Here is a 12465-nt window from a genome sequence, read left to right as displayed (position 1 = left end):
TAAATAATACGCCAATAAACATTCTCATCTATCTGTCACAAAAAAACAACAGCTGCTCGCAGGAAGTTTAAACAATGGTGCATCGAACAAATACACTCCTACATTTTGAGGATGATCTTTACGTACAAAGCGAAGGACAGTAAAGAAATCATCAATAGACTAACTAAGGGAAAAATATAAGGCAGAGGTAAAAAGTGTACATTGGAAAAAACAGTGGAAGAATAAAAAAGCACAACAAGTAAAACTATAACTGACTCGACAAAGATTGGTCTAATGTAAATACAACATAAAAGCAATGAGGTGTTTAGCTTTAACCCAATTCCTTCCCAAAATCCAATACAATTTGTTTTCAAGACAGAACAAACTAGGACATACAGACAACAGACGCGCAGCACCTGTGCTGTATAAATGTACTGTAGTCCTGCCGGTGATATATGAAGGAACCGGTGAACCAAAGCCAGTCCTGAACACTGTGAATCCTGTGTCTCTGCTTCTGGCGCAGCGGCTGATGTCAAGCTAAATAAATGCTGGGGAGTGCAGCCTGAACTCCCACATATGACACTTGCCAGAACAGATCGGACATTTATTAAATGACTCGTCTACTGCGGCCCCCACTACCGTCCTTCTCTCCTCTCTCTCTTTACATTTATCGCTTGTCCGCTGTCTTTATTCCACCCTGCTCAGTTGGCTTTTGTCCATATGGAAAGTAACAAAGTACATATACTCAAGTACTGTACTTAATACATAATATAATTTTACTCCACTACGTTGAATAATCACTGTATTATTTATTAAGCTTTAGTGACTTTTCAGGTTAAGGTTTTGTATTCAAATAATTGATTAACTTGTAACATAATGCATCTTTAAGAATTAAACACTTGTACTAACTGTTTAAGGTACAAAAAAGTACAATTATACAATATATCGCAAAAAGTTCTTAACATTGATAATTTGTGAAAGAAAATGTTGCTCATCTACAACAGTAAAATGCTTCTTAATGCAACAATATGAATATATCAGATAATGTCATATATTTAATAATATATCACATATTAAGGCAATTTTTCCGCAGAATTAGTACTTTTACGTAAGACTGTATGTATTGCATTAATGTATTGCTACTTTTGCTTAAGTAAAGGATCTGAATACTTTTTCAACCACTGATCATAATCCACTAATTTAATATAATTCTGAAATGGGCCTTAAATGGGTTTACAAGTACTTTAAGTATATTCTGATGCTGATACTTTTATACTTTTACTAAGATTTTGAAGGCAGGACCTTCACTTGTAACGGAGTACTTTTACAAATTAAGTATTGCTACTTTTACTTAAGTAAAACGTTTTTTTTGTAGGATCTTTTTCAAGTTGTGTACAATTCTGCAAATGTGGGTCACTGCTAGGAGAAGTTTGGAGGGCGGAATAAAGCTTTCCTTTGCAGTAAAAGTGGATTGACTTATGGTCATTATTCACTGGTTTAGTACCTTACAGAGTGGAAAAAGTAGAAGTCCGCAGGCAAATGACCATAGGAGCAAAGCTATAGTAATCTACTCACAGCCTGAAAATTACATAAAACACATTTTAAAAATCTCTAATTGAAACCCTAAATGAAGTGGCATTGCTTCAGGGAGAGGGTTTATGGTGATGACTGTGTGTTATTTTCATTCCGGCTTCCTTTTCCTTCATGGCACCTCTTTAAAAAGAGCCAGGGACAATTTTCCATTACATGGCTTTGTTATAATTTTGGAAGGAAAGTTCATTTGAGGTCGTAAATGCCCTGGAGCAAAGAAGCAGGAACCTCACCACGGTCAGGCGAAATGTGTGCACTGAGAAAAATATCATCCCTAAATAGTCACTCTATTTTTATGATTTTAACAGAATTACCTTCATTACCCTTTTTGGTTTCAAGACCTTGACTGCAGTGGAAATAACTCAGATAAAATGTCCTCTCGAAAAAAATGCATACATATTTTTTTTACGGTCGTTTTCAAAGCATTTTTCTGTAATGATTCAATGATGCTGAATAAAACAATACACATATATAATATAATCAATGCAGGTCATTGCATAGTGCAGACAGTCTTTAAATAGCATATCCAAGTGCAAAGTGCACAACTGCTGATGCTGGTTTGAAAAATTGCAAAAAATGTGGAATTATATAACATGTTTAGGCCAATACATAACATTTAGGTTTGTTAAAGGGTCCTATTGTGCTCATTTTCAGGTTCTATTTGTATGTTGTGCCTCTACTGAGACATGTTTACATGCTTTCATGTTCAAAAAGGTCACCTCTTTTCACCCTCTGTCTGAAACCAGAGCCCAGTCTGCTCTGATTGGTTAGCTGGCCGGCTCTGTTGTCACCCGTTTAGATATGTCCCGCCCCTTAGCCTTTCACATACAATGTGTTTGAGCGCTAGCCAATAGAAGCACTAGTGTTAAATAGTGATGTCACTATGTTATGGAAGTAAACAAAAGAGTCCAATGGAGTCCAAAAGGATCCATCACTTTTAGTTTGTTCTCTCTACATTTCCAGGCTATTCGGGGAATGTGGGACAGAGAGTTGTGTTTGGGGAGGAAACCTTATCATTGTGAGAACCTTGAGTTGTGTTTCTGCCTGTCTGCTCAGTGCGGCATCAAGGCACAGATTGTGATTAAGCACCTCTAGTGTTTACCAGGCGAAACCAACACAGTCAGAAGACAACGGAGCCTTTGAAACATCCAGGTGTCAGTGAGCCAGCCTTGGTGTTCACCTCAGTGTTGTGGAAAATGGCTGAGCTGAAACTTCATCAGATCCCTGTTAGTGTCACTGAGGGGTCTTCATTTCAGTAAGCAATTTCCGAAAGGATTTTTTGTTTGATATTTTCCCCCAAAATAAATGTGTTTTCCTTCTCCCTCTTCAAAAGTGCTTCAACAAACAACCTCCCAACAAGTCATGAAAAGCTTTCACAAGTAGGTCTTCGCTGGTTTTACCTTTTTTTATTTGACATTTGAGTCCCTGTTCCTGCATTGATGGAAAATACCTGCACTAAATGTGGAAGAACAAGTCCATCAGCAGGGAACCAGGATGCAAAAGTAAATATTTTGTGCATTTTTTCCCCTGAAGTTGGCAGCCAGCCTGCTGACAGCAGCAGAAGCTGTGTGCGAGATGAGCTCTCTATCTGTAATGGATATTTGTTGAGAGTTGACCTTTGAGTCCTCATTTGAACAAACGCCAAATATATGCCTTCAAACCACCAAGACTTCTAGAAAAACTAAACTAAACAAATATCTCTTTATGTGTTCAATGGGGGAAATGTTTTTTGGACCTACTGTAAGGGTGTTTTCGCTGAAATGATGCGATTGGCCACTGGGAAAAAGCAAAAGCAAGGCCACAAATGCAGGTCTGGTGTAAACACGCAATACAATTAACTATCGCTCATTAGAAGAGTGAAAAGACATCTTCAAAGTATTTATTTGGCTGTAATTCAATAGCTAAGAATGTAAAAATACCTTTTTTATAAATGGTGCTTACAAATGTGCAATAATAAAAATAAAAAAATTGCCATGGGAAAACCACAAAATGTAGTAATTACGAAAGTACTATAAATGCACTAATCCTGCTAGATAATGACCCCAAGAAGATCTCCACTTAATTGAAGTGACTTAATATAAAAATTAGGGCTGTCAAGTTAAAAGAAAAGGTGTTTTAAACAGCAAGCCAAGCACACAGCTGATGCTGACAGCCCCGCTCCTGCCGCTCGCTTGCGGCAGACCACGCTTGAAAGTTTGCCGGGGAGACGCCTGGACACGGCGTCTACGAGCAGCAAGCTTTCGACAGCGATAGCTAAATGGGTGGCAGTGGCTACAGCTTGCAGGACAATTAACATTGTGGAGGACGAGGGACTGTGCGAGATAATTCGGATCGCATCCAACGTGTCGACTGCACATCACAGCGCATTATTTTGACCCTAGGTGGGAACTTCAGTCTCATGCTTTGACTGTTATGAAGACAGAGGAGCGGCATTTCGCCGACAACTTTAAACAGGCTTGTCTGTTTGAGCAACTGGCTCAGTGCAAAGAAGTAGACAGGGTTGGGAGAGAGTGTAAGAGAGAGAGAGAGGTCCCATTTGCATAAAGCATATTTGTCCACTCATGTTGATAAGAGTATTAAAAACTTGAAAAATATTCCTCATTTAGAACAGATAAAAAATGTGCGATTAATTTGCGATTAACTATGGACATCATGCGATTAATCGCGATTAAATATTTTAATCGACTGACAGCCCTAATAAAAATATAAATAATAACCTTCTCATTAAAATTTGATACATCTTTTTTAACAATAGATTTCATTGGTCACTTCCTATTATATGTTAGGCACCTGGGTGACAAGCTCCCAGGAAGTCTGCAGACGTTGATGCAACATTTAGTGGCCAAATGGTGGTACTACAACTTATGGGCCCAAAAATACTTTTTCTCATTGAGTGAGAAAGAGATGTCTGTACAGCATATTCTTTTTTTTTTTTAGCTAAATCAACTACCCAGTACGACCCCTTTTATAGCCCCCTATGTTAATTAATGGGGTGTTGCGCTTATTTTCCCTCTTCATTCATTTCACTGAGACTAGATCGGCCTAAACGCACGGGCTAGTACAGGTACTTTTGCTCTCGAGATTCAGGCCATTGGACATACAGTATGCTCTACTCACAGTTTGTTTCCTTTGAGGGCAGCGTGGTGCAGCAGGTTGAAGCCTCGATGGTTCTGCTGTGTGAAGTCAATGTTGGGCACCAAGACCAGGATCTCAATGATATTGCGGAAATCTTTAGCGATGGCGTCATGGAGAGGTGTGTCCCCATATGAATCCTGATTGGGGGAGAAACAGTTGGTTTTTAAAGTGGCCTAGTAAGAGAGACTTTCACACATTAAGCCAGTACGAGATATCCGGGCCTATTTGTTAGTCATGCTGAGACATGACACAGCAACATTTAAATTACTGTTTAAAATGAAATGGCTGAAATCTAGACAATTAAGAGTGTAATGGATGCTGCAGTTCATTCTAATTATGTAGAGTACAAACAAAAAACCTCTAGGCTTTCACTCCATGTGTTTAGATGAGCAGACACAGTACTCAAGCAGAAAAAATAAGCTGTTAGTGAATTCGGGGTATGGTTGCAGGCATGTGAGACCGTCTGGAAAATGCCCTACTAAGACACTACAATGCTTGAGTGAATATTCAAGGTTTGTAACTTTTTAATGACAGAATCAACAGATGCCAATTAATGTAGATAAATAATATGCAAGGAGTGGAAAAATAAGAATCAAACACTTAAATCTTCACTAGTATTTGTTCAGTATTGCGAAAAATAGTAATGAAAGGCCAATCAGAAGCATGTCAGGGCCTCTCACCTGGAGATTGACATCAGCAGAGTGTTCGGTCAGCACTCGCACCACGTCCGTGAAGCCCTTGTTGACGGCTATGTGGAGGGCCGTGCACATGGAGTTGTTCAGGAGGTTGACATTTGCCCCCTTGCTCAACAGCAGCCGGGTGATATCTGCCTGGTTACTAAACGGAGATGAAGAATAAATAGGAAAAGATGCAGATTAATCATCACTGTTATATATTTATTGTGATTCAATATTTCCAAACAGTTCTCTATTCAAATTCATTCAAACCAGTATTTGAAATCTCAAATGCCTATTCTGAAATCCTGGACAAAGCTCAAGGGTTGCATACTAAGTGACAGTAATATCCCTTTTAAGAACTGCCATTTTGTTTGCATGGTGCACCACTGCTGCAAGTGTTAATTCCTGAAGAGATTTAGAAAATGCTGACTTCACGAGTATATGGTAATGTGAGGAGAGGATAAGACACAGCTGACTGATTAGGCAACACTTTAATGCGGTCACTTCTGTGAATGGATTATCACATTACAAGAAAAGACACAGACAGCTCTACTGTAAATCTGTCAGTCTGCAAGTCTTCTTTAAGACACAAGGAGAACCTTTGTACGAACTCAAACGTGTGCAAGAAAACTGTGTGTGTCCTTACCCAAAGGCAGTGTAGTGCAATGCTGTGTCTCCGTCTTCATCCTTAACCTCGATGGAGCTGTTGGCCTGCAGCAGGGCCTTCACCACCTCCATGTGTCCTTGGTGAGCAGCCACCTGCAGTGCAGTCTTGCCCTGGTTCTTTATATCCACCTGACGGCAACACAAAGGTGGAGCAAGACTCATGAGAGGCGGTGACAGCTTGGACATTAAGAGGTGAACATCAACACGTTGGTCATACACTCAATACATAATCTCAATAAGTAGTGCAGTCATCAGCAGGTAGAAATATAGTCTTAAACATAAAAGTAATTACTTTTCTCACAAATGAATAAAAAAAAAAATCATCTGAGATTATACTATACAAGTCATATGTAAAGGCAATTATAAGCGTGTTGTAAAACATTTTAAACCAACTGTAGGTCATAGCAATTTGTCAGTTAAATAATAGTGTAAGTTTGAAAATGAATATGGTTGATTCACGAAAGCAACACTTTAATTTTCTTATTATAAAAAATATATATTTTTGGTCGAAGAACATTATCGCCAACTCCTACTATTATATTACCACCCGTCTAAATTTAAAATAAATCCTTTATTTCAGTGACTAACTTGTACTGAAAGTCTTTTTTACAGGGCTAACATATAATTTTAATCTTGATTTAGCAATCCTAAATAGCCATAGTGTCCTTATTTCTCTCTGTAGATTAAATGTATAAATAGAGTAAATTACATAATAATAATAATAATAATACATAACAAATACAACTTTATTTGTGAGAGGAGTTGCAGATTCTTTCAGTGACGTTACAACGTCAAAGAGTCAATACTTTAAAGATACATTAGAGTTTGTCTGTTATGAGAGCTGTTATGTCACTCTGGCCCTTAAATTCCCCGCCCCCAGTCTTGGTGTCCCGGTAGAAAGAGCTCTTGGAACGGGCAGTGGACTGCAGCAGAGAGGAGTAGGGGTGCACTAACCTTGTCGGGATATTTCTGCACCAACTCCCGCACTTTGTTGGCACTGCCGTGCGCTGCCTCGATGACCAGCCGGCTGGGATTGTCCTGCTCCGTGGACTGAGAGAGCAGCTTCTCCAACACCGATATGACTGTACCTGCACAGAGACATAGGCAGGTGAAGGGAGGGGGGAGATGTTGTGAAAGAAGGGGGATAAACAAGAGAGACAAAAGGATTAATAAAGTTAAATCAGCTAAAACAACATTATAAAAATTGTGTCGAAAAGTCTTCCAGAGGGCTAAAATAGCAGACAGACAGGTTAGATGAGCTCAATTCAAAACCACAGGAATGAGTCAAAATGCCCCCAATCTGACCACACACACACACGGCACTGTTGCCAAGCTCCCACCCGCTGAGGTGAACACATGCACAGAGCTGATTTAGTCATGACGTGCTGCCAAAGCCTCTCGCTGTCAACATGCAGTATCATGACATGCAAGAGAGAAGAACACTTCAAAAAATGACAGCCCATAAACACACTGCTGAAAAACAGATGGACAGGGAATGGCCATGACCATTTCCACAGCCTGAATGTGAAAGCATGCAGCTGGAATGAGGACAGGGGAGAATGAGAAAATGCCCGCAGAAGGTAAAGCCGGAGCTGGAGTGTTAGAGATGAGCCCCCTCGTCCCGGCAGAGGCCTTACTTCCAGATTCGTTGGGGTTCTCGGCCGTCATGAGGTTGGCGTCCACTTCCACCGTCTGGCCTGTGAGGCACGCTGGGTTGAAGGTCCACGTCTGGCCTCCGAACGCCACCCGAAGGTCACCATCCGCATATACTTTCAACACCTTCCCGGCCTGGCCGAGCACCTAGGGACAAAAACAGTGAGTAAGGTGGATGTGGTATGGGTGGGTGAGAAAGAAAGAGTAGAATAGTAGATGACAATGGAGAAGGTTGACAAATAACCAGGCTGAATTCACAGAAGCATCTTTAAATTTGATTACTTCCAGATGTTCACACGCTTTTTGGGAAGTAGTTCACTTTTAATTCTTAGGGAGCCAAATGAAGGCTTTACTTTGGCACATTTAACATCATGCACACAGACAAGGGGTAACATAAATATATCAGAATACTGAGGTGGGACAAAGTCCTTTTATTGCAAGTGATACGTCTTAGTTATGAAAGTCAAGTTGCACATCCAGACATGCACGTCCAAAGTGCCAGGTCAAAACTTTAATAAAATGTTGTTTAATTTCATGTCCTAAACAAGTAACCATCTAATTTAATTTACATGTTAATGATTTTCAGGTTGAGTGTCTATCTCCTAGTAGCAGTTAGAAAATTACATAAATATAGTAAATAATGAATCATTGCTGGGGCCATTCCAAGTCAAAAGACTTAAGTCCAAATTAGGGCATGAGTCATTGGTGTGAAAGTACAACATATAAGGGTCATTTTAGGACAACAACAAATTATGGTAATATCAAAAGAGATAAGCATCATCAAAAATAAAATTGTTGTTCTAATTTGTTATATATTCTTCAAATGTATGACTATAACATTTCAGAGATTACTCAAGTTTTGTTGCTTGTGCATTTGTATATTTCTCCATCTTTAAATGTATTACATTCAAGCATGTTTTCCCCTCTCCTGCTCTGTTATCTTTCCTATTATTCTACTTACAATCGAGTTAAAAGTAGTTATTTTTATTTTGTAAAGTCAGCTATAAAGTAATCATGACCTCAGTCTAAAGATTCAGTCACACTCTTGTCACAGTCATGTGCCTCAAGTCCACACCTCTGCCCCAGGAGAGCATGAATTCAGCCTTTACAGTATAACTAACGCTGAAACACCATGCGGCGTTAGTGTTATCAGGCTATCATCTATAATGAGGCTAAATGAGCATACAGGAGCCATGCTGTCTGTCCACTCTCCATGGCCAGCCTGTAGTCTCTTCACACTGTCGATGTCCTCCAATACTTTTACTAGTTCGCCAACTCCAAAAGTGTTCACCTAGTGGAAAGAAAGATGGAGAAATTGTTACCAAACTACCAACATATTTATAATCCAGATAAAGTCTAATTAAACTGAAGTTCTGAAGCATGTGAGATCCTCATATCTGTAACTATACCTTGGTGAGGGCCCCAGGATGGAAAGTCCAGCGGATGTTGTTGCTGTACTGGACTCTGACATCGCCTCTGTCAGTAATTCTGTGAATAGTCCCGATCCGGCAAATGTACTGCAAACACAAATAGGCCGTTTCACCCAGGGTGTCTCTGTGCACGCCCGTGACCTTAATGTTCCCTTTAGCAGCTGTGATTTGAAAGTTGGACGCTCCGTTTCCTTTCACTCTGTTGCACGCCAATGTCCATCTGAGACACTTATATAAATATTCTGTATACCAGGCTTGAGAGGCACGTGTGTTATGATTGTTTGAGGGAATATTTGTAGAAATATTTTTGGTGAAGTACAAAGAGTTCATTGAAGCATGTTGGAAAAAATAGGGGAAGTTCATGTTGTACTTTTCATTATAGAGGAACTCCTCAGGGAGCTATGTTAAGCTCTCTTTTGTTAATATGTTTGTGTGATTTCTCTCTCTGGCAGAAGGGAAGACTTTAATACCTCTGCCATTTTGGGGTTCCACCCTCCATGGCCCTCCTGCATCTGTCGTAGGATTTCCATCTCCAGGAGACATTTGACCTTGTCGCCCTGCTTGAAGGAGTGGCCTTCAGCGCTCTCCTGGCGTTGCAGCTCTGCGTGCTCTCCTGGATGGACAGGCGTTGTTATAAAGAGTTACAAGGGTTTTACAAAGCCGACATTAACAAAAGTTTCGGTTTGAAGGTAGCATGTTTATAATTGTTCCATTCCATCATATTGTTGTAATGTTTACAAATGTCAAGCAAAAATACGTCAAATAATTAGAAGAAAATAGGGCAAACAGGTTGTCACTTAGAATGTTTTTCTGTATACCTACAGTACAGAGAAATTATGTTAGGGTTGAATATTAAATGGAGGGCTGAACTGCACTTATCAGTTGGAAGTAGGGATGGACTTAATGATTTTTTTGTCAATTAAGGTTAACTTCTTAACCTGTCTGTTAGCTTTTTTATGATGCATTTCCCTATAAAAAATATGGATTAAGAACAATTATATATTTTTAATTGTGAATCTAGACTGATTCTTTTATACTGTATAGTTGCATTCTCTTTGACCACAGTGAACCGTTTTTGTTAACGCTAAACAGCAACAAATATGGATTGAAAAATAATATTTCAAGAGAGATAAAAACATGTCGTGTTTATTGATTTATTTTTTCAATAAATGTTGAATTTTGGACTTAACCACGATCTTGTGTGGTCCAAACTTGAGAAATGACATGACGCACAAGAATCAGATTGTTCATGAAGCCGATATATGTCCAATATACTCCTAACTATCCGGTGTTATCCCTTATAAAACTGAGTCATTAATGACTTAAAATCATATTTTTGAAACATGAATCTGTTGTTCTTACCGAGCCTTGGTAGGTGTTCTTTGTAATAGAATCCTCCTTGACCATCAGACACGTATTTGAGGTCCACTTTTCCTTTGTGGCCCATTCGGTAGACATTGGTGGTGCCATTAGACCAGGTGACGCTGGCCACGCTGCGACCGGACTCCGTGTCCCAGCCGCGAATGTCCACTACCTTCCCAACCTTACCCTCCCCGCCTACACACGCATACATACACAGACAAATGTGCAAGAAACAATAATGTATCATTGTTGGGAGAAAAGCAAAGATTAAGGCAGTGAAAATACATTGGCTCTTTAAAGAAGGAAAAATGATTAGATGCAGAGACAGAGAGTGAAGTTAATGTGTTTGGATCAGGAGAGAAAACATGAAATTATTCAGTGTAAAATGACAACAAGCTCAATGTAGACATATGAGACAATGAGAAGACAGACACAGAGGTGTGGGAGAAACAGCTCCCCTGTAGAGACATAAGCTGACAAGTGTCACTCACTTCCAATTTTCAATAGCATCAAGTCAAAATTAAGGGATCAACCTAAATATTTTTACATCAGGTTTAACAATGCAAGAAAACCCTTTTTCAAGCCATTAAAGTTCCTAACCACAACACCAGCTAAACCAGTGACCCGTAAGACTACATGCTGGGGGTTTCTGAGCATGCTCAGAGCGCACGCACAGTTTAAGCCTGATGAGTGACTTCACCAAACCCCAGGGCAATGATTTCAAAGACACCAAAAGGACATTTTGACTCATTCGCTCTTGCCCAGAAAAAGAAAAGCGTTGCTATTCTCAGAAACAAAGATGAACCCAACCCGGGAAAGATGAAGAAATACTGTAGTAGCATTCCTTATTTCCCTAAAGGGAACATACAAAGGCTGGAATTTAGCTCACTAATGTGGAAGAGCGCTTTAATATTAAAACTATTTTAAACATCAGGCAGAACAGGCTGTCTCAAAATGGCAACAGTGTAGACTGCAGACATTCTTAAAAGCCAGGAATGCGCAATCTCTATTCTCTACTTTCTCAACACTTGCAGGGTAGACTGTGTTTTAAGTGAATGGGCTTCTCAGTTTATGCCACTACACAGGAAAAAGAGAAACAAAGAAGATACATGTTACAGAAACAAGGACACTCAGACAGGCACATCTGTGGAGCAGACTCAGATGAGTCACAGGCAATATAAATGCACGCAGACACAAAGTAACAGGACATAGTGCGGGTTAATGAGACGTGAGGTTGGGATGTTATTATAGGCTGTGGATGGAGAAACACTTTGAAGAGGTATACAGCTCCATGCTCGAGAAGGTAGGGGGGCCTGCTGAGTTAGCAGGACAGAGCTGGTGGTTAAGAACATTTCCCCCCCACAAACACCACTCACCGTCTTGGTTGCCCCAGTCCCAGTCAGGTCCACGAACCACTTTGACCCCCTGGAAGATTCCTTTGAGGATGATCCGTGGGAGGTTCTGCCTCTGTGCCAAGCACACTCTGCGATAAGAGCACGGAGACACAGCTGATCAAACTGCTCGACAGACCATCAAAGACAATGTTGAGACTTTATATGAAAACCCTTGTCACACAATCCATATTAAAAAGACCAACACAATGATTAGGTATGGCATTAATCATGCTATTCCTGTCATGCTATGTTTTTTCTTCCTTATTATTTCTTGCAGGCTGTTATGTTTGTCTTCTATGTTGGAAAAAGGGAAGCATGATTTCCACCCCAAAGAATATATACTACTGCTTACACTTGTATGCTTCTTCTCAATAAAAATATTTGAATAATAAAAAGACCAACACAACATGAAATAGCAAAGAAAAAGCAGTATCACAGTATTTCTATGTGAATGCATTTACCTCATAATTCATTTGTCAGTATTAAGGACTCAGATTCTACGATTTTTTAAAAAGGTTTTAAGAATAAATGTAGTCTATCAATCATAAATCCAATTTAAAGTTTATCTTTCATTTGTTT

General features: G+C 39.6%; 1 protein-coding gene across 4 annotated transcripts in view; it reads right to left on the bottom strand.

The window, feature by feature from the left end:
- Positions 1 to 12465, bottom strand: part of mib2 (mindbomb E3 ubiquitin protein ligase 2) — a 47115-nt gene that overhangs the window by 14249 nt on the left and 20401 nt on the right. For 3 of the 4 annotated variants that reach the window (XM_034144824.1, XM_034144825.1, XM_034144822.1), the window contains exons 4-13: positions 11869 to 11975; positions 10493 to 10687; positions 9601 to 9743; positions 9110 to 9217; positions 8887 to 8991; positions 7685 to 7847; positions 7002 to 7135; positions 6028 to 6176; positions 5385 to 5541; positions 4687 to 4841 (exon numbers count right to left, since the gene is read on the bottom strand). In XM_034144824.1, the coding sequence (XP_034000715.1) occupies positions 4687 to 4841; positions 5385 to 5541; positions 6028 to 6176; positions 7002 to 7135; positions 7685 to 7847; positions 8887 to 8991; positions 9110 to 9217; positions 9601 to 9743; positions 10493 to 10687; positions 11869 to 11975 (1416 nt within the window). The remainder of the gene's footprint in view (positions 1 to 4686; positions 4842 to 5384; positions 5542 to 6027; positions 6177 to 7001; positions 7136 to 7684; positions 7848 to 8886; positions 8992 to 9109; positions 9218 to 9600; positions 9744 to 10492; positions 10688 to 11868; positions 11976 to 12465) is intronic. The other variant, XM_034144823.1, reaches the window with a different exon arrangement.

The sequence above is a fragment of the Trematomus bernacchii genome, unplaced genomic scaffold (genome assembly GCF_902827165.1).
Source record: "Trematomus bernacchii unplaced genomic scaffold, fTreBer1.1, whole genome shotgun sequence".
Taxonomy (NCBI): Eukaryota; Metazoa; Chordata; class Actinopteri; order Perciformes; family Nototheniidae; genus Trematomus; species Trematomus bernacchii.
Note: the sequence above shows the minus strand (reverse complement) of the source record. Positions and strands in the feature narration are given on the sequence as shown.